Source organism: Dromaius novaehollandiae, chromosome 2 (genome assembly GCF_036370855.1).
Source record: "Dromaius novaehollandiae isolate bDroNov1 chromosome 2, bDroNov1.hap1, whole genome shotgun sequence".
NCBI lineage: Eukaryota > Metazoa > Chordata > Aves > Casuariiformes > Dromaiidae > Dromaius > Dromaius novaehollandiae.
Window position 1 is genome coordinate 156,120,853 of NC_088099.1, and position 26,195 is coordinate 156,147,047.

General features: G+C 46.2%; 1 protein-coding gene across 1 annotated transcript in view; it reads right to left on the minus strand.

The window, feature by feature from the left end:
- Window positions 1-18,158, minus strand: part of SNTB1 (syntrophin beta 1) — a 120,341-nt gene extending 102,183 nt beyond the window's left edge. Inside the window, exon 1 of the mRNA XM_026110109.2 lies at window positions 17,541-18,158. Within this exon, the coding sequence (XP_025965894.2) occupies window positions 17,541-18,060 (520 nt within the window). The 5' untranslated portion in view covers window positions 18,061-18,158. The remainder of the gene's footprint in view (window positions 1-17,540) is intronic.
- Between the last annotated feature and the right edge of the window lie 8,037 nt (window positions 18,159-26,195).

The following is a 26,195-nucleotide window of genomic DNA, read 5'->3' on the forward strand; positions in this document are numbered from 1 at the left end:
ACCTAGTCTCCCTATTATCAGCAAGGAGGGAGACAGTGGCATCTCTCTAGAGGACTATTTAGCTCGTTTTTCTCTCTGTTGACCATAATGAAAGCAGGGATTCTTAGCCTAGCCTAAATGCCTAACACAAGAGGGATCCTCTCTTAAGGTCTGAAAATGCTTGGGAAAGGGGAAACAAAAGTAAAATCACAAGTATCTTTCTCAGCCTATTGCATTCTAACTCTCAGAAATAGAAACTAAGATTTTGAGGGTGGCAGGGGTCACTGCACGTGCAGCAAAAAAGCAGTATAAAGCAAGCAAAAGGAAGCATTCAAAAATACAAGCAACTTCATCTTGTATAATGGAACTAGGAAAAGGGGGGAATGACTTCTCCTTTCAACCAGAAGTCCAAACCAGTTAGATGATGCTCCTTTAAGAACAAGGACTGTACTCAACACTTCATCCCTCAAAACAAAGTTAAATGCATTTTTAGAACTTGATGGAAGCCTAGATTAAAATTTCATTTCACATGGCGTCTAACTTTGCATCTTCGTTAAGACACATTCCCTGTTAGCGTATCTCACAATTACTCAAGAACTTCAAAAGTATAGAAATGGCTCTTTTCTGCACTGAGTGCTAAAATAATGACGTCCCCTCCATAGCTGCTTAAAAAAAATTAAGCCCCAATTATAATTAGCATAGGGCTTGATGGCAAATTTAAGGCTACCTAGAAATCTGGGCTGCAGTCTGGCTGCAGGTTCCACAAGTGGGAACCCCTGCAGTTTCCAGCAAGATCTGAAACTACCAAAGAGACACATTTCTCTGGCAGTTCTGGTATGAGGAAGTTATCAGCAGGTCATTTTCCTTCCTGTCCCATGTGACATTATATATGACCATGGGTCATGATAGCATCGCAGTGACAATCCCATTTCACACGGTGAATGTGCTGCATTCCTGAGCTCCGAAGGGAAGAGCATTCCCACGACTCTGAATGTCAAGGTACCATGAGTGTACTTCCTCTCTGCTATTGCTTCTGCAACGTGTAAATCCAAAAACTTGGCCAAGAAGTACTGTAAAGCTAACCATGCCTGAAAGATTTGAGTCTCCCTTGGTTTTCTCTGCTCAAGTCCAGCTCACAGCACAACTACATCCAAGTAGAAACGGATCAATCTCCACAAAGTGAATAAGAGGAAAATGAAAAGAATAGACTTTGGATCCTGCACAAAGTTTCTTAAGCTTTCAATTTCTAATCGGTGTTCCTAGACATTAATAATTCTGTCTCTCCTGGCAGCCAATCACTGGCCCTACCTCTCATATATGATTACCATCACTGTTGCTGCAAATAAAAGGACACAGAACATTTGGAGGTGGCAGGCACATTTAGCGTAGGCTCTAGCTTCACAACTGTCCACACCACAAGCCAGGCTTCTTTTCATTAATTGGGGTGAAAGGGGCTGTAGCACACTCAGAAAACACTAAAATCAGACAACACTACCCACATAGTGGGCAGGGTGTGAAAAACCTTGGCCCTGGTAATGGAAACGCTCCACGCTCTGCTACAGATAATTTAAGCTCAATTAACCTCACCACCTTACAATATGCCGAGCTGAGCTGTGAGGACATACAGCGCCAGGAAGGAGTCCAGCAATCCTACCTGCTGCAAAGACATTGAACAATGCTCTTAACAGCAACAATTTTTCAGTGTCTTCCTCCTCCTCCTTGTGTCATGGGTAATTGAGATACAGCAGAATTCAGACGTGACCAAAGCATGAGCCATACCAACAATACTGCCAAAATCACAAAACAGGCAGATAACTCAATTCTTGGTTGTTGAAGGCAAGAGGTACTGCAAACTAAACTATGCTAAGCACAAACTGTGGACAGTTCTTGGGCTGTTGGGAAGCAGCTTAAGTTGAACAGAGTTTATTTAGCACTAGCAAAAACACCAAGCACTTGAATATTGTAAAGCATCATACAAACAGAAAGGGCAGAATTGGACTCTTCAAATCAATTCCAGGTCTAGTACTAATTTTCATGAGGGCACAACTAGCATCTCCACTTGAAGTGACAAATAATACAGACAGTATTATCATTTTTTGCCATTGCTAACTTGCTCCTATAAGAGGTATGGCTATCAAATACTTGAAAACTAAATTTCCGAAAAAAAGAAACAATAGCAGCTTTGCAAAGTAACACAGTGCCTCTGTCTAACTCAGTGCTCCCAAACAACCTGGACAGAAATGCAAGAGCTCCATTTCAAAGGAGCAATTCTGAGCCTCTACACGGAGAAGAAAATCATTGCAAGGGAAGTTCCTTGTGCAACCTTGTGACACAGCTGAAATATTTTATGGCCTATGTTAAACTTTGGCTAATAAAGATTTGAACTGTTTAACTGTCTGGTAGACAGCTCACTCAGCAGCATTTTAACATGGACACAGAAGAGGCACTTGTATCTCGCTCGATGACAGACAAGTCACAAACAGGCTGTTGCTCTGGGTCAGACCCCATTTTGCTCACTCCCTCTGGAAGAAGAGCGACATTTGTGCTCAGGACACACAGCCCAAACTGTCTCAGAGTTGGACACCATCCTTCTCAAGGCTCTGATCACTGATTTTAAGAGTTTCTTAGAGTTTAAGGGGGAAGGGTAAAAATGCAGCTAATGTCACATGCCCCCAAAGATTGTTAAGATCAAACATAATTACTTTTAAATGTTGCACTTTAAGAATACTTACATCAAGTACTCGTGGAAATCTCAAATGCATAAATTAGAGTTTAATTTGTATATCCAACATTACCATTCTTTAAAAAGAAGTTAGCCATGCCCACATTATTTCCAGTGGAAAAAACTGTCTTCTGCAAAATGGTACTTTTCTCTTTGGCAATTGCTACCGTTTGCGTGTTTGTTTTGGTGCGGCATTGGTTGAGAGGTAGGAACGATAATGAAACATTCACACTTTTTGTTCTCACTTTGAACTGTGACAGGTTCAATAGCAAGCAGTTTTATACATAGCTTAATCAGCACTCATTTCCCCACAGTATAGGAGAAACAACCACACGGGTCCTTGTCTTGTGGAGCCTTACCCAAATGAGTAATTCATAATTAGCTTCAATGAAATCTATTAAGATACTTAATGTCTACAAAGGTCATCTGAATGTGGGTAGTTGTAGGATCAGGGCACAGAGAGAGAAATAAACTTCAGCCACAGTACAAATGCTATGGAGAATACCATATTTTGACTGCCCTTGTTCCTTGTCCACCCCTTTTCAGCCCAGAAAGTGAAATATTTTTATACAGTGTTCTCACACACTATTTATTTAAAGGCTTTGAAGAGACAGCGTGACCTACTTTTACTTTGCAAGTGCTCTCAAGGAGTACCTGTGAGCAAGAGCGGCTGAGCCCAGAGCAGCTGGGTAGAGGCAGGTGCAAGGCCAATGGGCAGGAGGAGCTCAGGAGCCTGCCGGCCTCGCCGAGCCCCTCATCCCCAGCCCTCCCGTGGTCCCACAGCCACCTCGCCGGCTCAGCAGCGCCACGTGGGAACACCGCCAAACGTCCACCCCTGTGAAAGGGCCTCTCTTCTTGAGCCCTGTGGCCTCGCTTTGCTGCTGTGACTCACGCAAATATTCAGAGGGACTATTCAGAGGGCTGCATCATTGGGCCGGGCGTCAGACGTGACTCCCCCGAACAGTCCGAGCCCTGGGGGCCGTATGACTGCAGCACTGTGCCTTTTGCATCAGACACCCCTCATTTTTTCTCCTACCTTTTATAAAAAAGGTAACATTCAGAAAACATGGAGTTATCATCGCAGGTCTGCCTCTCACTTGACTTTTCTAAATCAGCTATTGTGCTTTAACCGGGTACTCATCACTAATACTATAAGAGCCTTCTTTGAAGCACTATTCCGAAGCTATGATTACAGGTTTCAAATTAGGGGTTAGTTTCCATTCCCTATATTTTCTAATGGTGCCTATATTTAAAAGAAAAAGAAAAAAAAAAAAAAAACCAAGGTAATTGGATTGCATTCCAAGCCTGAAGACTCAGGGCTCCTCAGCTGACCAGAAATCTCCAAACACAGCAGACTAGAAATACACCAGGGTCGTGGTTTCTGAACTGTCTGTCAAGATACCAATTCTGTCACCTCTCAATCACTTTTAAACTTTGGTTGCAGCTTTGCACATCTTGAAAGATAAAGAAATACATGAGGTTTGGCTTTTAGCCAAAGGCCATGGGCAGCTGGTGGAGCCTGCCTGGACACATCATTCATCCCCAGCCAGACTCTGTCACTGCACTGATCCACAGAGCATCCAGCCAGGATAAAGGCAGCAGGCTAACACTTTGATTATGCAGTTACTTGTTCAGCTACAACTGCAAATTTTCTTGCATAATCAGTCTGATAAACAGCAAACTTCTTCTGATACTGCCTTGCATCCTAATGTTGGAAACTAGAAAGGAGGTGAGCACTATCCAGAATGATCTGGGAAGAGAAGAGTATATGTTGTGGGGTGGGAAAAGACATGGAGGTTTTGGGGTTGGTGCACTCTGTAAATCCAGAAGATCTCCAGTTACTGTCCCAGTCTTGCATTACACATTGCAACACCATTAAGACAGGGCTGAGCAGGAACCTGGATTTTTTCCTGGAGAACTATCCACATATTGAAAATACTAAAGAGGGGGAGGATGGGCACTTACGATTTCTCCTGCTCAACAGGAAACAGACGAAATTTCTGCTGGGTGCAGATTTAAACCAACCTTCACATGAAACCACATTTTTGTTGTGTCAAGAAACAATGACTGTTTTCTGCTCCCAATTAGACATTATTTTTAAAGCGCCTCTGCTGTTCCAGAGTTCAGAGCCTAGCTCAGAAAAGGAAAGAAAATCTGAAACAACCTTTGGAAAGGTGTTGATACAGTATCTCCTGTCATCCTGGAATTCAAGAAAAACCTTAGATTTTGCAAACAAAGGGGCTTTGAAAAAGCAACATTCGGACATGTATCTAAATTAAGACTGACTTTTCAGAGATTTTCCCATCATTAACACACCTGGCTTCCAGGATCTGAACCCAAATCAGAACATTTTGCTTTTTAAGGACCCAAAGCTCAGCCTCAGATGTGGCTGAGATGAATTATTCAACTTTTATGATTTGCACTGAACAGCAGATTAAGAAATAATGGCTGTTTAATCAATGATAACTGTACAAGTGACTGAACTCAGAGACTGACCTGCTGCCATGACTCTTTTACAATGCTCTCGTTCATTAAGTTTTGGGGACTGGGAAGGAAGAAAGGGCAGGCTGAAGGCACTCTGGGGAGGTGGAATATGGCGTGAGGTTTACTAAGCAAAGTAAAGCAGCATGTTAACACATGCTCAACTAAATATTTGTAAGTAGGTCTTTTTAGCCATGTAGGAAGCTGGCAAAGTGAGTCAATGTCCAGGAAGGATGGAAGATCTGTCCATATTATTTTACTGGAGAAATAGTGCAATAGGTACCAGAGACAGGGTAAAGCTGCATCTTTTTTCCTGATCAACAATTTGTATCAGCGTTGTCTGTTAAAAGCCCAGGCTGATATCCAAATCCCACTGAAATCAATGGGAAAATTCATGTCAACTTGAGCAGGAGGTGGCTTTCTTTCACCTATGATCACCTCCACATTCACTCGCCTTCTCAGCACCCCCTAGCAGGTAGCAGCTCTTTCCCGCCATCCAAGCTCACCGCCTTAGCTCAGCTGCAGAGAGCCGGATGCGGATTTGGGGTCCAGCTGGAGAACATGGTCCCCAAGAAAAACCAGCTTTGTGGACACAGATTCCTGTAAAGCACTCCAGCTGCCCAGGCAAACATATCAACCTGGAGATCACTTCAACTCAGGTATAATTAAGACTCCATCTATTTCTATTTTTTTAGAACAATTAATCTACACAGCACTGACAACAAGCAAATTCTGTCCTGGGTATGAGCAAATACCCATATGATGCTTTGGAGATACTTAAGAAGTGCTACCTGCATGCAAGGTTCATAGCGCTTGCTGTATGTGCGCACCCATTGATACCTCGTAATACTGCTGATAGACAAATAGCCATGCTGCCTTTGGGCAGTGAACAGAAGAAGAGCAAAGAGAAGATAAAGAAAAACAAAAAACACACAGAAAATCTCTTATTGCCCCTTAGAAATGATCTGTGATCCTTTATGGTTCCATGACGGCTTCTTGATTCATTCCCATATATAGAGCTCTACATGCAAGTCTAACAGAGCAGAAGTTAGAAAGATGGCATGTCTGCAGGCAAAGCCTAATTTAATTTACAGCTGCACTAAGCAGATATTATTAAAGTTGCACCTAGAAGAGCTATTTTAGGCAAGCCTTAGGGGCTAAGAAGATTTCTTTCTCTTTTCCCTCCGTCTTCAAGGTTTTACTGTGAGTTTCGCAGAAATAAAGAAGCATACTTCTATGAGTAACTGAAAAGATCAAACACAAACACCTTACAGGAACTCCTGTAATGTATTACTTGTGAATTCTCCACTTAGAAGTGTATCTGTCTTGGCTCATACCAAATACACATCCTTCTCCACTTTACACAATGCATGCGTTGATACAAAAGGAACAGAACAAAGTGATTAAGAAGAACAGCATGTCTAAAGTTTCTAAAGAGCAGCATAAATACATTTTTTATACAAATGAACCACATTTTAACAAGACTGGAGAAAACTACTGTACTGAGCAGGTCAAAACTTTTTGGCCAAAAGAATTTCCTCTTCTTAAACGTGACATGATTGCAAAGATTTTCCATGAGAAGAATACACCTTGGATAATTCTCTGCTTTCTACTTCAAAAAATCTAGTGCTTTCTACTTCAAAAAATCTAGTGAGAAATTAAAAAAAATATATAATTTCAAATCAACCTTTTGAAACCAAATCACTTTCTTATTAAAACTTGAAATGTCATTTCAAATTAAAACATCATAAAGATTCCACAGAAACCAGTGTATTTTCAAGTCAACCCTTCCTTTCCTTCCTCAAAAACCAAAAGATATTTGTCTATCAATAGCTTTTCTTAAAAGGGAAAACCTTGAAAATCTTCTAAGGTGTGAAAACTATTTATGCACACAGGCAGAAAGCTCTGGCAGTACCTGAATGAAAACTCCAGACATTTAATACTAACATTTCTTAAGGTATGTTCAGCAGAAAAAGTTCTATATATATAAAATAAAATCAACACAGAATGGTCCTCGCATAGCAGTTCTTTCACAGGCACACCTCAGAACTGATTTAAGTTTATTTTTATTGGGTTAAATTTAAAATATGTACCTAGACTCAGTATTTATTTCTTCAAGGCTTTGCAGACAAAGTGCTGCTGTTTTGATAGTCTATCCCACATTTATTAAAATAGATATAACACAGTGAAAGGAAAACATAAAACTGACAGAGGACCATTTTTAGTTTCAGGAATATTTTACAAGCCATTTTCTGGAACTTCATATGTCTTTCCTTAATGGAGCCTTTCAAGGCTGATTTTAATGTGTTAAGTGGAAATTCCACTGGTTCGTCATTGCAATGTTTTCATTAAGACCTGCCCTCATACATCATACAGGTATGGTTTATTTATACAGACAGCCATTCATCGAATGGACTGGGAACGTCTTAAAACTAGTTGCTTTCACTTGCATTCTTCCGGAATTAAAACGCTGTTTTCTTTCAACGCCTGTGTGGCTGGACACTTCTACAGGGTTCCACCAACATAAGGAAGACAGAAGTTGCTAGCAGTTTCCTTTACTTTTTTTAAGGCAGGAATACAGATCTCCTCCCCAAAGCTAGGCAAGAGGCTGTGTCTATAAATGCCTCAGCATCAGACAGCAAATCAACTGCTACAGCTGCAAAGAAGAGGACAGCAAAAGCCAACCAAGCAAGAGAGGCTTCAAGGGGATTAGCTGTAGCATCTGTAGCACCTCAAGATTCATCCGCAGGTTTAAATGTTGCTTGTATCTCTCCCCAACAGCATGCTCAGGACTTCCTCAGCTGTTTGAGGAATTTGAGCTATGTCAATGCTTTGACAGGCCATTTACCTGAGCAGTATCTAAATTCTGCTGCTGGAGCTAGACAGGTTTAATTTAGGCAAAGCACAGTAGTAACACCTGGAGCTCTAGACCAAGAGCCTGTGGTTACCTCCCAATTCACTCCAGCTTTAAGCTGGTTCCCTTTTTCTTGCCCAATGCATATCTTCTTGACTGTACTCGACAGAGCTCTAAACCAGCTGTGTTCTCCTGCTCTTCACCCTGGAAGAGGCTTTCCAATGGCACAATATGTAAAGCCCCCCCCGTGCAACGCTGAGCCAGGAAAGCCCACCACGCTGCCTTCACAGCGGTGAGTGACTTGTCCCTCAATATGCATTGAATCAGCCCTTCCGGACCAGGTAAAGTCCCAGCAGCCTAAAGTCGGTGCAACCACGTTGCCTCAACAGAGCAATGACATTTGAAGGTCCAGCCCAAAATGAGGAACATCTGCTGACTGGGCTGTTCATTACAGAAATATGAATATAAATGCCTTTTAAAGTGTGTGTCTCTGTGAGCAGGTACATATTGATACGATAGGTAATCCTACAAGAACCCTTCCGGTTCTCTGGAGACACCTCTCCATCCCAACTGTGCATTGCTGATGGAAGTCATGTACCAGCTGAGTCAGCCACTGCACAGGACAGTGCAAATGAGGCAGAAGCAGCAGACAGTTACCAACAATAATGTGTTCTTTGGAAAGCAACAGTAATTTGGAAGGGGTTTTTTTCCATTCAGAGCATCCCCAACAAGCTGTAAAGACATTGGCAAGGGGAGGGGGCTGGTAAAACAAATGCAAAGAAGTTAAGCAGCAAGTACTGAAGGCAAATCCCGCTCATCTCACTCCTGGAAAATACTCGTGGAAGTCCAACAATTCAATCCCTCCTTTGGCTTCAAGTCAGGGAGGGAAGGCTCCCACTGGCTCTCGCCCTGCAAGAGTGAGACCAACAGGAACCTGCCTACTATGAGAGAAATCACTTCTACTACTACCTCCCTGCCAGCCCCAGGAAAGACTCAGTCCCTGCTTCCAGGTTGTTTTGCAATGACTAATCCTGAACTCTGGGATCTAACAGATAAACTCTTGCTATTTGAGTTACAATTATTACTATTAGCTTAAAAGATGCCTCATAAGCCACATGCTGGTAACATCAAACCTCTCCAGCACCTTCACCTTCCCAAAACACCAAAAAAAGCACAGTTGTCTCTTGCTCCCCTTGCAAAATCAGAGCCAATGATTGTTAAAACACAAGTGTAAGCATAATAAATCATCTTGGAAATAGCTATTATTGAAATAATTGTCTTTAGACAACAGTTGATGCATGTTATTTCCATGGCATAACTTTCAATAGTCTCTCACAACTATTTGATTATGTTAAAAGCCAAAATTATTATTATGCCATCAGAATACGCCTATGGCAAATGAAATGTAAAGCTTAACTAATGGCCATATTTCCCTGAAAGGGCACATAAGGCTGATAAATAGTCACATGAGGTCGTATTATCTGTTGGAGCAAGCCAGCCACACTGTGCCTCCTTTGCCAGAAGAGAATTTATATCCCGACTGTATTCCCTTAAAAAAAAAAAAAAAAAGTGTTTTATATTTATTTTTATGTTAAGACATGTCTCTAACTTTCAGATGCTGGGAAAAAGGAGCCCATTTCTCAGATACTTTATGCAGTAACAGGAACTTATACTAATTCATGCTATTAAACTGAACAGAACCTGTTCACACACACACACAAATTACTCACCTGTGGGCTTACCAGAACAGACTCACTCCTTACGTTCATGTCTAAAAATTTCAGCTGAAACATCCCTGAACAGTGAAGAAATAAACCTAACCAAAGCCTTATTTTGGATGACTTTTAATGCTATGCCAACAAGCATGACTTCCAAAAGCTCAGCAAAAAGCTGCATAATATTTGAAGAAGGAGTGTGCTGTATGTTAATCATTTCTAATCAGAGACAGTTTCTCCACATCTACTGTTCTGGCTCATTTCCTTACAACTAAGAACTCCATTTTACTCAATTGCTAGAATACAGATGTGCTACTTTGGCAGTGACCTGCTGTACTGTGCCCTTAGTATATACACAGCGAAAGCCATAACCACTTCAATAGTTCAGATTCTAGACAGAAAGAACCAAAGCCAAACCATAATAAAAGTGTACAGTGGCAGCAGTCAGAAATTCAAGCCTGCCAAAGAGCTATTCAGGAATTATGACCCTTGATTTAATTCACATGAAGGAATGAGTCTAACCCAACAGCAATCCATACCTCGCAGTGAAGCCATCTGATAGCCAGGTTGCAGTCGATGCATACTTACTGCGAGAACGGGCAGCTCGGGCTCACGGCATCACTGCACAGCGCAGAACACCTCCCTGAAGGATACGTGTCCTCGCTCGCTCACACAGACACTCAGAGAAGACAGGGGAGTTAAAGCCATGCTTCCTATTTTCACCTTTATCAGACTATATACAAAATACTTTCACAGAGAAGATGACAGTCTTTGTAAGCAAGTTTGATAACTTCTGTTCTGGAGAGAAGTATGTTTTGATAGCTGAGCAGAAGGTGATTGACTCTATCCTGTCTTTCCCAACTGCTCGTTTAAATAGAGTCAGCTAAATAACTTTCACGTCCTACTTCATTATTCAGTGCTCGAAGAGTCTGCAAAGTGTTGAATGCTGTAGTTTCAACAAACCCCCTTCCTTCCAAAAGTGCAAGGCACAGAACGCAGTGAATATACTGGCCATCTGTTAAAGCATGGAGACCAAGCCACACAGAGGGGATTTCTTAGTTCTGCTGCAAAACAGTAGCCCTTAGCAGTTGTCTACTTAAGACCATGAAGGAGGCTTACAACCCACCTTCCAACATATAGCATGAGCAACAAGTAGCAGTCAGCACGTTTGCACTTCTACATACCTTGTGTTTTCTCACAGACTTCTCCAGCCCAAATCAGCCAAGCATCACCTCAAACGTTTTCCAACTCACTCACTGCAGTGAGGAACCTCAAGGCATATACTGAATGCTGCCAGTCCCGTGATGCTCCCCATCTCCACAGCGATCCTTGTGCCTCTGCTAAAACAGACTATTTATTCCCACTATTCTGTCTTATTCTTAGCTGTTTTTCAATTCAACACAACACTTCACGTGTCTTTCCATGATGACTCTAAGTATAAATGTGCTGGCAAAGACCCTCAGCATAGAAGCAGCACAGACAGCACTATTTTTCTCTGCTCGGCGTAGTTAACAGTTTGGAGAGGCGACAAAACCGAACCAATGAAGCTCATGTCCACTGGCCCAGCTACTTCACGCCAGCTAACTGGCACTGAGGTCCATAGTGACCTCGCTGCTGCTGCAGTAAGATCACGGAGAGAGGAGGGATGCCAGACATGAATCTTGCTCACCTCAACCCACCAAATTAGGGCCAGCAAAAATTTGATGCAGGCTACGCTCGAACCCTTTAGCAGCTTCTAATCCAACACATAGCTAAAAGACTTTTTCAATGTTCTAGTAAATCACAGCTACCATCACTTCTTCACCAACTATTTTTCTGAGCCGCTTGAAGAAATAATACAGGTTTGAAAAGCCAGTGTCTCCTGTGCACTACTGGGACAGCTTTGTTCCCATCATATTTTGTTCATTTATGTATGCTATTGCTCCCTTGAACTACTGCTTCTTCCAATTTCCTTTCTACTGAAGTAGCTGCACCAATTCTAACAAGTAGCCATGGCAACCTAATCTTGGAGAATAAAGTACAAAATAATCCTATGATCAGAAATCTATATTAGAAAAATGAAGTGGAAATAACACGTTCTTAAACACTAGAAGTAAGTGACTACTGGAACAGATTACAAATAGTTACGGTAAATTTGCCAATATCTATGAACTCTAAATGCACACAAATGAATTCTGTACTTAAGGTCAAATTTAGAGATAGGTTACTACTAGGAGAAAGCCCATACCATGCGTTTTCAAGACAGTGATATTAAGAAAGTGAAAAAATCCTTCCAAATCTATATCTGACATGATCTGTCTATTGTGATCAGCACTTGTCATCATGCTAAAGAGCAATCTGTGCGAAGTTTCACATGAAAGTAGCTTCGATTGGGCTGTTCCACATCCAAACTGTGGTTTGAAGAATGGAGACTCTGTTACCTCTCTGAGGATGGATGCACAGTGAGCATTTCCGATCCAACTCCAGCAGGCAGCAAGGGCAGGAACGGGCCACTGCTGTTTGTGATCACCCATGTGAAACCTAGATTCCTGGGGATGTGGAACTGGCCTGCAGTGAAAAGATACCTGCCATGGGAAAATTAAGATACAAATACTGTTTTGTTAACTATAGCAAAGGCTTTAGCCTTTTAATTTCATTCTCTCCGATGGTTTTAAAAATTCATTAAACACTTGCACCAAATTTTCAGTTTAAATTTTCCAAGTGGAATTACTGCTGGAATTTTAGAAGATATTTTATTCTGGTTATACTTAACATGTATGCAGACAATATATTTGCAATTGATACCTAGGTCCCTAGACATATTTAATCTTCGAAGCACCATCAAGGAATTGGTGCTAACTCTGAAGGAAGAACGAGATCCAAGGTGGGGGGTGAGAGAGAAACCCTGCACTTGATCCAAAAAAATCCAGGAATATTTTGGCTTACTCTTTACAGTAACTGAGAGAGAGGACTTGTACCAGATTTACTGCAAAGAGGATGTACTGATTCTTATCTGTGAAAGGTGATACAGACTGTCTGGACTGTGAAATTAGTCTGTAATCTAATCTAATCAATGAATGATACATCAAGTGCTCCCACCCAAGCTTCCCCATCAGCTTCAGACAGCTGAAACAGAACTGAGATTCTCACAGACTTCTTCGAAACAGTCTTTACCTTTCGACTTCACTTGCAAACAGATGTGCGCAAAGGGCAGGTACACCATCTATAAAGTATGACACAGCCCCTAAATACAAAGCATTTCCCTAACTGCGTATTTGCTGGCACGAAAAAAAAGTAGTGTGTTTTCTCCATACATTTACTGGAAGTGTAAGGAATAACTACGCACACAATCTGCAGTCGCTGAGATTTACAGCCCTGATAGTAGCAAGCAGTTAGGTCACGAAGGCATGCACGTGCCCCGTGCCTCATGCCTCCTCACACTTGCAAGAGACGCACATTCTTGGATAAATAACGTATTTTGTTAACCCCCCCAGGAATTTCCCATTGCCAGTGCGTTACTGAAAGAAACATGAAAACATAGATAAGAGAGACAAATACAGCCAACAAGTAGCCCCTGCCTATTTTGCACTATTTCAACACGCTGATAATTCACACAGGTGGAATTCCTTTGCGTCACCCAAGGAAAATTTTAAAAGGGTAGGAAGGGGAGACTCCTTGCAATCCTTACAGAAATACTGCTTGGAAAATTATACATACTACTACAGTACGGCAGGCACCATGCTTATGCCGACATTGCTTTAAAGGGGTAACGTTCAACTTGTGGCCTGCAGCCTCCTGACTGTGGCTTACTCCCCAGAGGCCTGCAGAAGATGACTACAGCCTCGTCTGTAGGCTCAAATTTGGTACGGAGGGGGCTGCTCCTCCGTGGAAAATTCCCAGAGTCTACAAACCCAGAGAGGCTGCGAGAGCCGCTTCTCTACAGAGCTCTACCTGCCACCTCGCCCTCGTGTCAGCTTAACCAAGAATCACTCAGAACAAGCAACGAAAAACTCTATCACCACTAAGACGACTCTCCTCCTCCTGCTGCTTACCTCCACCATCATGACCAGAGGCTTCCCGCACTCATGTCACAAGTTAGCAAGTCTAAAAAGAGTTCCCACAGCCAGCTAAACAGACTAATGTTTTTTCTTTTCCACATCTAAATACAGCATCAGACAGAGGGGTCCTCTCTGACATTAGCAGAGACTACTTCAACTTTTCATGTTTCCACAGAGGACACCAGTAAAGCACAACTTGCTGGGCCCAACAGAGCATGCAAGAGCACACCAAGGGACTGCTCTCAGCCGGATGAGACAGAAACAAACATCTTTTGTGTCTCAAGGGCCGCCTGAATGCAGTGTGCTTCAAACCGCACACGAGGGGCTGCCTGATCTTCCAAAGTGCTTATTTAAGAGGACCCAATCTAACAGAAGCCTAGGGAAATTATATGTACAAGCCATAGCTGTCATGATAATCTCAGCTGCCTTCCAAGCCTGCCATCAATATGCACTGTGTAAAGAGGCTGCCTTGTCTCTCATGGAGAGAAATCCTCTGCGCTTCTGGATGCTGGTGAGAAGCTAAATCCACAGAGCATACCGAAAACCTGAAAACACATCCGAGGCCGACAATCCCGACATCACTGTTAACACTGCCGCTGCTCACCGGCTCCTTTGCTCTCCGCACACCCGTGTCCCAGCTGTGGTGGAGCACCAGGAAATGAAACCCCAAAGGTGGGAGAGGTCCATCCCTCTCTTCCTCATGACAGTTTTTAATATGGCTCAGATCCTTCCTCATCATCTCCTCCTTCTCCGCTTGAACCCTCTGCCTCACAACTGTTGCCTTAATTTCTCTCGTCTGTAGGCTCAAATTCGCTATCAGGGAGCTGCTCCTCCGTGGAAAATTCCCAGAGTCTACAAACCCAGAGAGGCTGCGAGAGCCACTTCTCTGAGGAGCTCGACCTGCCACCTTGCCTGCCGCACACTTGTTGCCTTAATTTCCTTCCATTTATCAAATCCTACGTGCTTGCAAGGCACCTGTCACCTCGGCCAACCGCACAGATCAGTGAGAAGGAACTCTTTTATGTGACTTTAGCTTAACAGCTGGATTATACAAGTGAGGGCTGTGACAGACTAATGTCCTCCAGGAATGGGAAATGAGAGGACAGAGCAGCCCAGGGTGGCTATTAGACTCGTTAGAGCAGGACCTCTCACATTAAGCTTTCCGGCTGTGCCACTCCATAACCGCACAGCCATTGCAGCTACGCCACCCCTAACCCTTCGGCAAATAACTTCCTTTTCTACCAGCTCAGAGGTGGCGATCAATACAGCAAAAGGGGCAAACCAAGCATCATGCCATCCCCTCCTGTCTTTGCAGACCTTCCCCTTCCCGGCACTTGCCTCCAGTGTCAGCCCTGTCTCCCACATGCACTACAGAGGGAGGGCGAGAGATTTTCTGCTCCCTTCCTCCCCAAACAGGAATGCAGGAGAGACTACCCTTTAGTGCTGAGTCTGTAAATGCCTCGTTTCACTGAGCAAGCAATTTTAGGAAGGCCACTATGTAGCAGAAGGGCTCCTGCACTGTGATGCTGGGTGTGTTGAGCCACACTGCCCACATCTTCAGTGCTGATAACCTCTGTCCTGCACAACCTTAAGACCCTTCCCGGGAACACACAACACGTTGGGTAACACCAGGGTCTGCAGTCTGCCTGTCCCACCCATTTAAGGACACCCCTAGTGCTTAGCACCTTTTCAGTTGCATCAAACCAAATTAATCTTTTCTGGTCGGGAAGTCACAGGCAAGTCTCAGAATCTCCCTGAAAATGTAAATGTCACATTTTGACATCGGAAATACCTACTGGTGCTGCCCTGCTAATTGGAGAAAGTTTCTACAAACGAACTGTTCAGGGGGTTTCCCCTGTCCCAACACAGCTGGCTCTTTTTAATGCATAACTCTCTAAGAAGTCAGGAAATAGCAAAATTCCTATTGTCTGGAAGGAAAGGAAAATCAGTCTAATCACGAGGCCTGGCACAAGGCTCTCCCTCCTATACTTTAAAGGAAAAAAAACTTTTAGATTTTCCTTCCTCTAGTAATAAAAAAGATCATTTTAGACCGTTACTGAAGAAAGAGCTTCAAAGTGGGAAATTGAATCTCAGAGAATTGTTTTAAACGGCCTGTTTACACAAGGCATTCATGCAGAGAGGTTCCCTGCTGAACGGAATAGCAGCTCCTGGGGCAACACCGTGGACAATCCTGATTTTGGTTACACTACTACAATAGCAGGAGAAAGCCAGGAAAAATACAGATTACAGTGTCAGAATATTTTAACTTTACAGAAGGATGACTACTGAAATTGCTCTGGATTTACAAAGCAACAATTCCAACTATTGTATTGCAGAAACAACCGCTGAAGCACATCAGCCCACGCCTCCGCAGAGCAAAGAAATCCGAGCAAACAGCTGCATGGGGAAAAGCAGCGGAGAGGAGGGTGCTAAGAGCCCATGCCGAAACCACTTGATCTTCACTCCTACAGGGAACAAAACCGAGCCTTTTCAAAGACTCGTACAGCAGCAGTGTGTTCAGGTGCTCTTACTGCATGCACTTCACAGAAGGAGAGCTTTGCAAGCAGTATGTACATTACCGACTGGATCACGGCAAAGGTCAGCTCCTGCCCGGTCTGCACCCTAGGACGCCCTTTTGTTGTGCAAAGAAACCAGTGAGAGAATTCACATGGAAAAGCCCAATTCAGACCTTGGAGAGAAGTTTCCATTAAGACCTCGCAGGTATCTCCACAAGCGGCTTTGCTGCAGAAGACACGCAGCCGGGCTATAGGAGCTGCCCAGGACCCCCGAGCGCGGGGAGGCAATGGCCCACAGCACGTCAAGTCCCCCGGGGCAGCACCTCCTCTGCGGTTTTCTCAGTAACGTGGACGACACCAAACAGTTTCTCAGCAGACACTACTGCAGACCCGGGCAAAACTGCCTCTCCTGCCCTCACTTTACTACACAGAACCTGTTCTTGAGCTTTTTGCCTAACTTCAGGCTGGAGTTGGTTGCTCACAGCTAACCCTCAAGCGTGTCTCGGCTACCCGCAGCAACGCTTCCCTCTGCCCCTCGGGGCAAGAGCAGAAGGTCCTCCGTGCCCCAGAGACGCCAACGCGCGGGACCCAAGGGGCTGCGGGGCTGAGCAGGCAGCAGCGCCCGGGGCGGGGGGCGGGGGGGGCGGCGGCGGGCACGGGGCAGGGCACGGCACCCTGCTTCTGGGCAAAGAGGGAACCGCTCCATCAAACACGCCGAGGGCGTTTGGGAAGCTGTTCATCCTCCCAGTCTAGCAACTAAACTGCTCCTTGCGAAAAGACGGCGATTAAAAGCCCGTGAACGCCTCTGCCCTCAACTCGGTGTCCTGGGGAGCCTCGGGCTGCTCCTGACCGCCCCGTGCCCAGCGCGCCTGCTTGGGGGACACCGCCCTCCGCGCCCCTTCGCGGGCACCGGCGTGTGCTCCGCCATCGCCCCCTGCAGCGACTCCTCCCCAAACTCGCCCCGCCGCCCTCTCCCGCCGGCCCGCACGGACGGGGCGCACCGCCCGCCGGCTTGAGCTACAGCCCGGCTGCCCGGGCGGCGGGGAGCTGCCCTAAACGAGGGGCGAAACGCTGAACCCGCCTCGTCGGGGACCCCCGCGCAGCTCGAGGGCGGAGGGGGGGATGAACCCCCGCCGCGGGAACGACACCCGGCCGAGAAGCAGCTCTGCACCCCCCGCTCGGCGCCGCCACCCCGAAGCCTGCCCCGGGCCCGGCGGGCGGCGGGGCTGCCCCTACCTTCCAGCAGCACCTCCTTGCCGGCCCGCTTGAGCGCCTGCACCGCCTCGTCGTGGGTGGCGTCGCGCAGGTCGGTGCCGTTGACGGCCAGGATGGCGTCGCCCACGTAGAGGGCCTGGGTCTGGTCGGCCGCCAGCCCCTTGAAGATCTTGCTGATGAGGATGGGCATCTTGTTCTCCTTGCCCCCCTTGATGCTGATGCCCAGCCCGCCCAGCTCCTGCTTCAGCACCTTCACGCACCGCTTCTTGTTGGAGACGGCCTCGGGCACCTGCTCGGGGGGGTCGGTGAAGGCGGTGCGCACGGAGCCGCCGCCGCCCTCGGCCCCGCGGCTCGCCGCCGCCGCCCCATCGCCGCCCAGGCCGTTGTGCGCCGCGCCGTCGGGGCGCTCCTCGCCGCTCAGCACCAGCGCCTCGCCGCCCAAGTTGGCCAGCACTTTGTGCCAGCGCTCCCGCACCAAAACTTCCAGCCAGCCGCTGCGCTGCGCCCGCCCGCCGCCCGCCGCCGCCGCCGCTACCGCCATCTTTGGAGCATGCTGGAAACGGCGACCGCGGCGGCCCGGCGCGCACCGGACTTCACCCGCGGGGCGGCGGCGGCCGCGCTGCCTCCCGCCTCCCTCCTGCCTGCGGCGGCGGGGCGGAGCCGGGCGGGGCGGGGCGGGGCGGGGCGGGGCGGAGCGGCCGCCCCCTCGGGCCGCGCCGGGCCGGGCGCACCTGGCACCTCCCGCCGCCGCCGCGCGTCCGAGCGCCCCGCTGCTGCTGCCCGCCGGGCCGGGGGCGAGGGGGCCCCGACGGGCGCGCGGCCTCCGCCTGCCCGCTCGCGGGAGCGCGGCCCGCCCTGCTCCTCGCTCTTGGCGCTCCCGCGGCGGAGCCCGGGCTGACCCCCGCAGCAGGGGCGGCGAGAGGCAGGGTGGCCCCCGGCAGCTCAGCTGCTGGGCGAGGGGGCTGGAGCCGTGAGGGGCAGCGGATCAGTGGGAGAGCTGCGGGTGAGGTGCTGTTGGCAGAGGTTTAGCTCAGATGCGAGTTTGTTTTCCCCGTGTGAAGAAGCGAAAGAGATGCCTCTTTTTAAAATAAGTGCATCGAAGCGAATAGGTGCCACAAATAGCCTCTAAATTTTAGGTGCATCAAAGTAGGGTGCAAGTTGTTGCAACATCCTACAAGGATGAAGGCAGTGAAGGGCAAAGTCAATGGGAGCTGCAGCTCCACCTCGCTGTTCACCTACCCCAGCCACCCCAAAGTGTCGCTCCCGCGCACACTGAGCAGTGTGGGATGAAGGCAGTGGGTGACTGTCAAGGATGCTCTTATTCTTCTTCTTCTGCTTCTTCTTCTTCACCCTTCCATGACTGGGTTTTAAGGCCTAGGCAGGCTGCGTTTCCCACTTCACACTCCTGCGCTCCCTGTCTTCCCAATATTAACTCACCCTAACGTGCTCCTGGGAGCACATGGGCCCCAGAACGCAGCACCTTGCTCCTCTCTGGCTCAGTGTCATTCGTTTCTGCCGCTGCGGTTCTGCTTCTGGCTACGCTTCGAAGTGCCTCAGGGTCCCGGGGGCTGAGCAAGGGATCTGCATGCTGGCTGTGCCCCTGGCGATCTTGCCTCACTTTGGGAGGGTCTATCGGACCACACAAAGTGCGTTCCCCTTCCCTGCAAAAGCCGGTGGAAGGTGGCCCCGTCCCCCATTAACAGCCTTAGCCGGTGGGAGCCGAGGGGCCTCCTCCCCCGGCAGGAATGCAAACCGGCCTCGGAGGAGAGTGCTAACCCGCCACTGCCGCGGGTTATTCAAGGATAACGGGTGGGTGGAGAAGAGCAGACCGAAGACAGGTCTCTTAATTTCTCATGTTAATTAATGCAAGGTGGAAAAGCTATAATTAAGTATTCAGGGCTGTGAATCCAGAGCATCCCATTAAACCTGAATAAGATATCTAAGCCCTCAGAAAGCAATAGACTATTACGCACCCCGTTCTCCGGCATTTCCTACCAGCTAGTTTAGGTAGCCCCTGTGCAGCACCCTGGGTGGTTTTTTTAATCCCGTTCCAAGGTGCCAGGCTTAGAGAATTAATGTGCTTATTCGGTTCCAGCAGCTTCGGTTAGCTGAGCGCAAGGATGGGGAGAAAGGGAAAATGCAAAAATTAGGTGTTGCAGTGCTGACTATCATAGCACTCAAATTCCTCTGCAGCTCCGAGAGACCAGGCCAAGTTACAAAATCAGGCATTTCTGTTTCCCAAGGGATTAGTTCTTACCCATTATTTCGTATTTTTTCTTAATGTATTACTAAGGAATCAATGCTGCTGCTAATGGAAATGTGTCTCTATGTGTTTTTTAAAGTCATTCCAGAAAATCTACAAGAAAAAATGTTCAGATGGTTTCTGTACGGTTATAAAAAAGTAATGCAGAGTGGAAAGGAAATGTTTAATGCTTTGCACTTTTCTGTTAGTGTACAGTGCAGCTGGCCCATGTTTGCTGAGCATCTCTGGTTTTCCTGTGGGGTTCCCACGGAACAGTGTTGTAGAGACATGTCACTGAGATCTGTGCTTGTTCCAGCTCTTTTCCTTCCCCAGTCCTGCAGAGGTAAATAATGAAGTTTCCCAGGGCCAACACCCGAGGTGTCGGTGCCTGATATGAAAGAGTCTTTACAGCAATCTTTGTTGCCTCCTCTTCCCCCCTCACCCCCACCTTGGAGCTGTAAGGAAATAGAGATGACATTGTAATTTTAAAGGTAAAAGTAAAAAGAAGATGGTGCAAGGAATGCTGTGGTACAGTTGCAAGGCAGACAGTCTCCCCACTTGCCTCCCAGCCTGTAGACAGGCTACAGTCCTTGATACCTGATGGTTTTGCTTCTCTGTCCTGAGGGGTGCTGGCTCCTGTTTGTGAGTACCCCAAAGCTGTGGCCGCTGAGCTGAGGGGAAGGAGGAAAAGGCTTGTGGAGACTTCTGCCCTTGTATCCCTGCCAACATTGTCATCCTCGGCCCTGTCTCAGGTCCGTTAATCACACCTAGAAGAATTGCTTCTGAAATACAGGTTAATGCAGCAGGAGCAGGAACAGAAGATAAAAGCAGGTATTTAATCAGGTGTGCAGCTATTGAGTTGTCAGCTTTGCAACAGAGCAAACTGCTATTGCAAAGGCCAGTGCTGGTCCCCAGTGGTTTTCAGGGCATGACGGTGCAAACTCTTAGTCTCAGCCACAACTTCTCCTGCTGGTGATGTATGTGACATAAACCATAAATAACCCTCCTGCAATTGCGGTGTTCAGGGTGGTTGTGACAATGTGCGAGGGAGCCCGAGTGTGCAGGGGGAAGAGCAGGGGGCTCAGTACCTTCCCTGCTCCAGCCTCTACTCTCTACAAAGCCTTCCACTGCAGGCACAGCTTAGAAAACGTTGCTGCAGATAACCTGGCCTTTTGAAAGGGTCTGCTGTAACAAGTGTACCCTTTCAAGCAAGTCAAACAGTCATCTTTTACCATTTGTATTTTAGCAGCACGTGAAAGCCTGAACTAGATAAGGGCCCCTTTCACTTGTGCTACATAAACAAATTGTTAAGCCAGATAATGCTAATGACTGTTGTTGAATAAGTCTTTGATCTGCGTACAGCTGTGGGTTCAGTCAAAGTCGGTGGGCTAGGTGGAAGACGTAATTCAGCAAAGTGGAAGGAGGGAGGCAGTTGGAAAACACAGAAGCTACCTCCAGTGACAAACAGCACCGAAGTAAATCCAGGTCATGAGTGAAGTGATGGTGTCTGAGGAACTCTGTGTTTGAAGAAGCAAGGGGAAGGGGTTAGTGGTTTGCACATACACGCGAGAACAAAAAATACAGGAAAAGCAATGCAGAAATGCTTGTGAGCGTGACACTGAGGAAGTTCTTCAAAAACAGCTTTGGCTGGAGGGACATATTGGAGACGGAAAGTCAGGACACACTCTGCTCTTCTTGTTTTCTCCTGTTTTCAGGCAAAGAGGTTAATGTGCACATCTTCTCTAAATAAACCGACCTTCTGACATCAAGAACATTGCAAGGCCACATGTAGGACTTCTGGAAGACAATTCAAACCCATGTAGAGCTGTTGTTCCTCCTTTTTATGTTGTCAGTGTAGCAACAATTATTCAAAAAAAGCTCATGTGAGCTTCCTTTTAATTGGAAACGGGAGGAATGATGGAGGTTAGACAAAATCAGGCCTGGATAATGATGTTCCCATCTTGTTACCCTGACATCAACCAGTTCGGCAGACGGATCTAGACAGGAAGGAAGGACAGATTTGGAAGCCCAGTGCTGGAAGCCTGACAAGTAATGAGAGAGCTGGAATGGAGTCCAGTTCCTCCAGTGATCCCAAACATTACAGGAGCCAAGTTTAAGTAAGTCCTTCTGAGGAACGTGCCAAAACTAGCCCTCCTCACTCCCCCAGGAAAACCCCTCCTCTGCGTCCTGGGATGCAGCGGGGCAGGCTCCAGCCATGATGCAGATGTCCCCATTGCACCGGGGGGTGGACCTCTCACTTGACCTGGGTCACCTCTTGCCAAAGGCATTGCTAGTGGGTCCTTGCACCCTCTGAACCCCTCTGAGCAATCCACCCCTTCCTCAGCACTGAGGGAGCCTGTTGGCTTTTAAGTCAGCATGCGGCAGTCATTACTCATTGACTCTGCTGGGGTTACGAAGATGTCACGAATGCCTGAAGACCTTCATAATCTCGAGGTTGCATTATGGCTTATTTTCAAAACTATGAAGACATTGTTATTCTTTGCCTGGTTTGAAGCTCTCCAGGTTTTTATGCACATCATGGCATTTAAAAATAAAATGAATGCACAGTTGCCTGCCAGCAAGCACTTTCTGGATTCAGTTTTTCAAAGCAGGAACCTACTTGTGCGTACATGAAAGAAGTATGCATGTGAAATTTGTATGTGCGCCTACCTGAGTCACATGTCAGCTAGGCAAACTGAGAAAATGTTCCGACAGTTAGCAAGGTATGGGCCAGGCTCTAAATGAGCATGTTTCTGTTCTGCGCATCCAGCCCTGGCACAAGTGAACACAAAAGCAGGTGCTGGAGAGCAGTCAGGTTTCTTGTGCACACAGATCTGGGGCTCACTCTTGTCCCATTAAAAATGAACGATATTTTCACGTTAAAAGAGGCAGGAAAAAGCCCAGAGCCCTAGAAAATTTTCCCTTGGCTTCAAGCAATTTTGTGCAAGAAGTGAAAACAATCAGTTCTAAAAATAAAGGTTCATAACTGCAGTGCTGACACTATAGCACAGTGGTGTTTTCCTTTCTGGGTGTTCTGCACTTGTTCTGCAGGTCTCCTCCAGTGCATTAGTTTCTTAACTTTTTAATTCTCAGTTACTTTGATCCTCTCACTTTGCAGTTTCTTGAATTAGTTTCTACTTCCTGCATACCAGTCTCCTCCCACCCCCCAAACCTAAGCTCAAGATGTTTTAAATGCCAAGAGCAGAGGTTTATTTTGCAGCTAGCTCTTGAACAAATAATAAAGAATGAGGAGAAAAGGTGACAGAATGCCACATTTCATCCAACACGTTTCAGCTCCGTTTGGCTGTTGGTCAGAAACAGGTTAAGCTGGTTGGGTGTCAGTAATCCCAAAGCGTTTTGCCATCTTGTTCTTTCCTGTTCTTCACCTACACTCTTTATGCTGCGGAGGTGCGATGTGTCATGTGCTGTAGCCACATGGGCTCTCACCCCACTGCCCAAAGGCTTTGTCTTGATGTCCCAGACCTGTCCAATGCCATGCGGTACTGTGAGACTCCCACAGTGGCTTTTGCTGTCCTCATGCTAGGCCAACTGTGAAGCATGCCGAGGCAGCTTGGTCTCCAGGCCTTTCATCTGCTCTGGGATCTTCTGCTGCCCTGCTGCAGGAGAGTCTGTGGTGCTGTAGAGTTGCCAAAAAATGTTTGTTTCCTTTATGCAAAGGAGCCCTTCTAGAAAAGCTAGTTTGCCCCTGATTGTAGCCTTGGGCACCAGCCTTCCCTTTGCACAGGTGAACTAAGGTTATTTTCCTTCCCATGCCTCCCCCAGGGCCACAAATCAACCTGGTAGAGCGGTGGGACATAACAATGGCCTGCTAGGGCAGAAGAGAAACAGAGAGAGGAGTCTGTAATTCCAAAACAGGCAAATCTACAAGATTAGTCCTGCAAGGATGATGCTGGATCAGGATATGGCTTCAGCACAAGTTTGTCCCTAGTGAGCAGCAGCATCTGTTGTGGGAGAAGGAAATAGCATGGTCCGGCTGTTCACCAGTGGTGAAGGGCTCAGCTCCCTGGGCATCCAGGAGAAATTCCCCAGGTAAGGAGCGATTCTCCGGGCGAGCCTCCCTTTCCCACCTGCCCACCTGGGAGTGGCACCGTGATGCTCCAGCCTCCAGGTGGGATGGATGTCTGGATCCTCTGTGCTTCAGCCTCACTCCCTCTCTTTCATTGCAAGATGCAGCAAAGAGGTAAGGCAACGCTTCTGGGCTCAGGGCTGGAGCAAACAACATGAGCCTTGAACCAGCAGTTGAGATCGCCTCGCCACCACACAGCAGAACTACGTTGGAGGGGAAGTGGTGGATTTCCCCAGAAATGACTTGTATTACATAGACCACACATGGACACGCAGAAAGCCTTCTCCACCAAGGAATGGGAGTGTATAATGTTAATGTCATTAGGAATTAGGGGTATTAGGAATAATACTGTTTACCTTCAGCTCCTCTATAATATATATATATATATACTTTTTCCAGATATATGTGGCACTGCTACATTCTTTTTGTTTTACCTTTGAGTTCTACAAAGGTTTGCTTCTTCCTCTTTGCTTCAGATTATGCCTGTTAGTTCCCTTCTGGCAGCACTGTAAATCAGGCATAAGTCCAGGGAGGGCAGTGGAAGATTGATGTCAGAGAAAAGAGAATCAGCCTGAGTATATTTTTGTTTCCTGGATGTTTCTTGTGTGCTCCAGAAATAAGAAACAAAGCCACAGTGCCTATAGTTAATTAAAAAGGGGAACTATCACATCCAGGGGGAATTATGACAGTGTGCTTATTTCCCCAGATCAAATTATGAGACTCACAAGTCTAGGAGGGAAACATTGAAAATGTGCTCTTATTTTAGAGTAATCTTTCTGAGTTAGCTTTGCAAGGGCAGGAATTATCTAAGAGAAAAGTAGAGCCAGATCCAAACAAGTCAGCGAAGGTGTGCGAGTCAGTGTAAAAGCAGAGCCTGCACACAAAATAGGTCCATTCATCACTCAGACTCTAAAATGGACCCTTCTGTTCTCAGTTAAATCAGAGATTTTTATCAGGAGTAAAAACATCATGTTTACAAATCATACCCTAATTTACTTTAGGTGACATTTTTGAAAAGCTGTGAAGGTATTTGATGCTGAAATCTAGGTGCAATTGGTTACGTGACATTACAGCATCCTTTGATAACCCCACCAGTTGCACATTAGGTCCTATGAGAGATATTTTAGCACTTTCCCCATCTGGCTGGAAGATTCCTCAAGTAAAGGGGTCTAATTCCCTAAGAAAGACAGCTGTTGCTGTTGCTGGATGGTTTTTTTCCATCAGTGTTTTCTCATGTATGAGCCCTGGAAAGCCATTGGCTGACTGAGTGGCCACGGACAAATCCTCTTTTTGTGCCTTAGTTTCCTATTAGTGGACACAATAATACTGCCTTTCTTTACAAAGTATTTTGACTTCCTTTAATGGAAATGTGAATATGAGCTATGAAATACGGAAAATGAGCTAGACAATGGCATTTCAGGGGGGATTTTGAAGATGGGAAAGTCAGCGGATGCAGGAACCTCCCAGTGTAGCCCCTTCCTTGCCTCCCTGCACTGCCAACCCACATCCCCATTAGCCTTTCCACAGTGTGCACAATTTGGGGTGTGTGATAAAGGAACACACTATCTTTGTGTTCTGTTTCTATCTCATCCTATGTAGGCCCACACCACTGCCACTGTCATGGCATCTGCCTTTTCTTATATCCAAAGCTCCTATTAGTAGGGGCTTTTTGTTCTGTGTATATGACTAATGTCCTTGTATATGACTAATACACATAACATATTTACAGGATACCTATGCTTATATTTGTGTATATATATTTTTCCTGCAGTATTACAAATCATATTTAGCATGTAATGTTTAATAAATTAGAATAATTTTCTGGCAGGGTGGAACTGGCTAAGTCCTTTTTAAAATTAGAGTCATGGTAAAGGTGATTTTTTGCCTCTTTGTAAAGGAAGTTTGGCCTTTCAGGTAGGTAATATTAGTTGTATTGCACTGAAACACTGTTAATGGAAGATATTATTTATCACATGTTGTTTTTATTGGAAGCATTGAGTATTTGTATGGTATAAATCAAAATTAGGCTGTTACAGTTGGAGTAGCATTAGAAACTGCAGAATGTTTTAAAAAGTGGTGGGATAGTCACCACAGTTATTTAGTAAAGTACACTTTCTCTCGGAATCTGATTCTACCACATGTAATGAGACAAAACACATGGGGAGAAAGGGATGACTGAAGCAGAATATGCTCCTTCATGCTAATGCAAATACAGAACAACTTTCTTACCAGACTTGAACTGAGACAAGCAAGCATGAGTCTCCGAAATCCAGCATCAAGAACACACAGGAAGGTGGCTCTGGACGGCTTCCCAGTTGCCTACAGCAGTGTTTCTCATTTTTTTCTG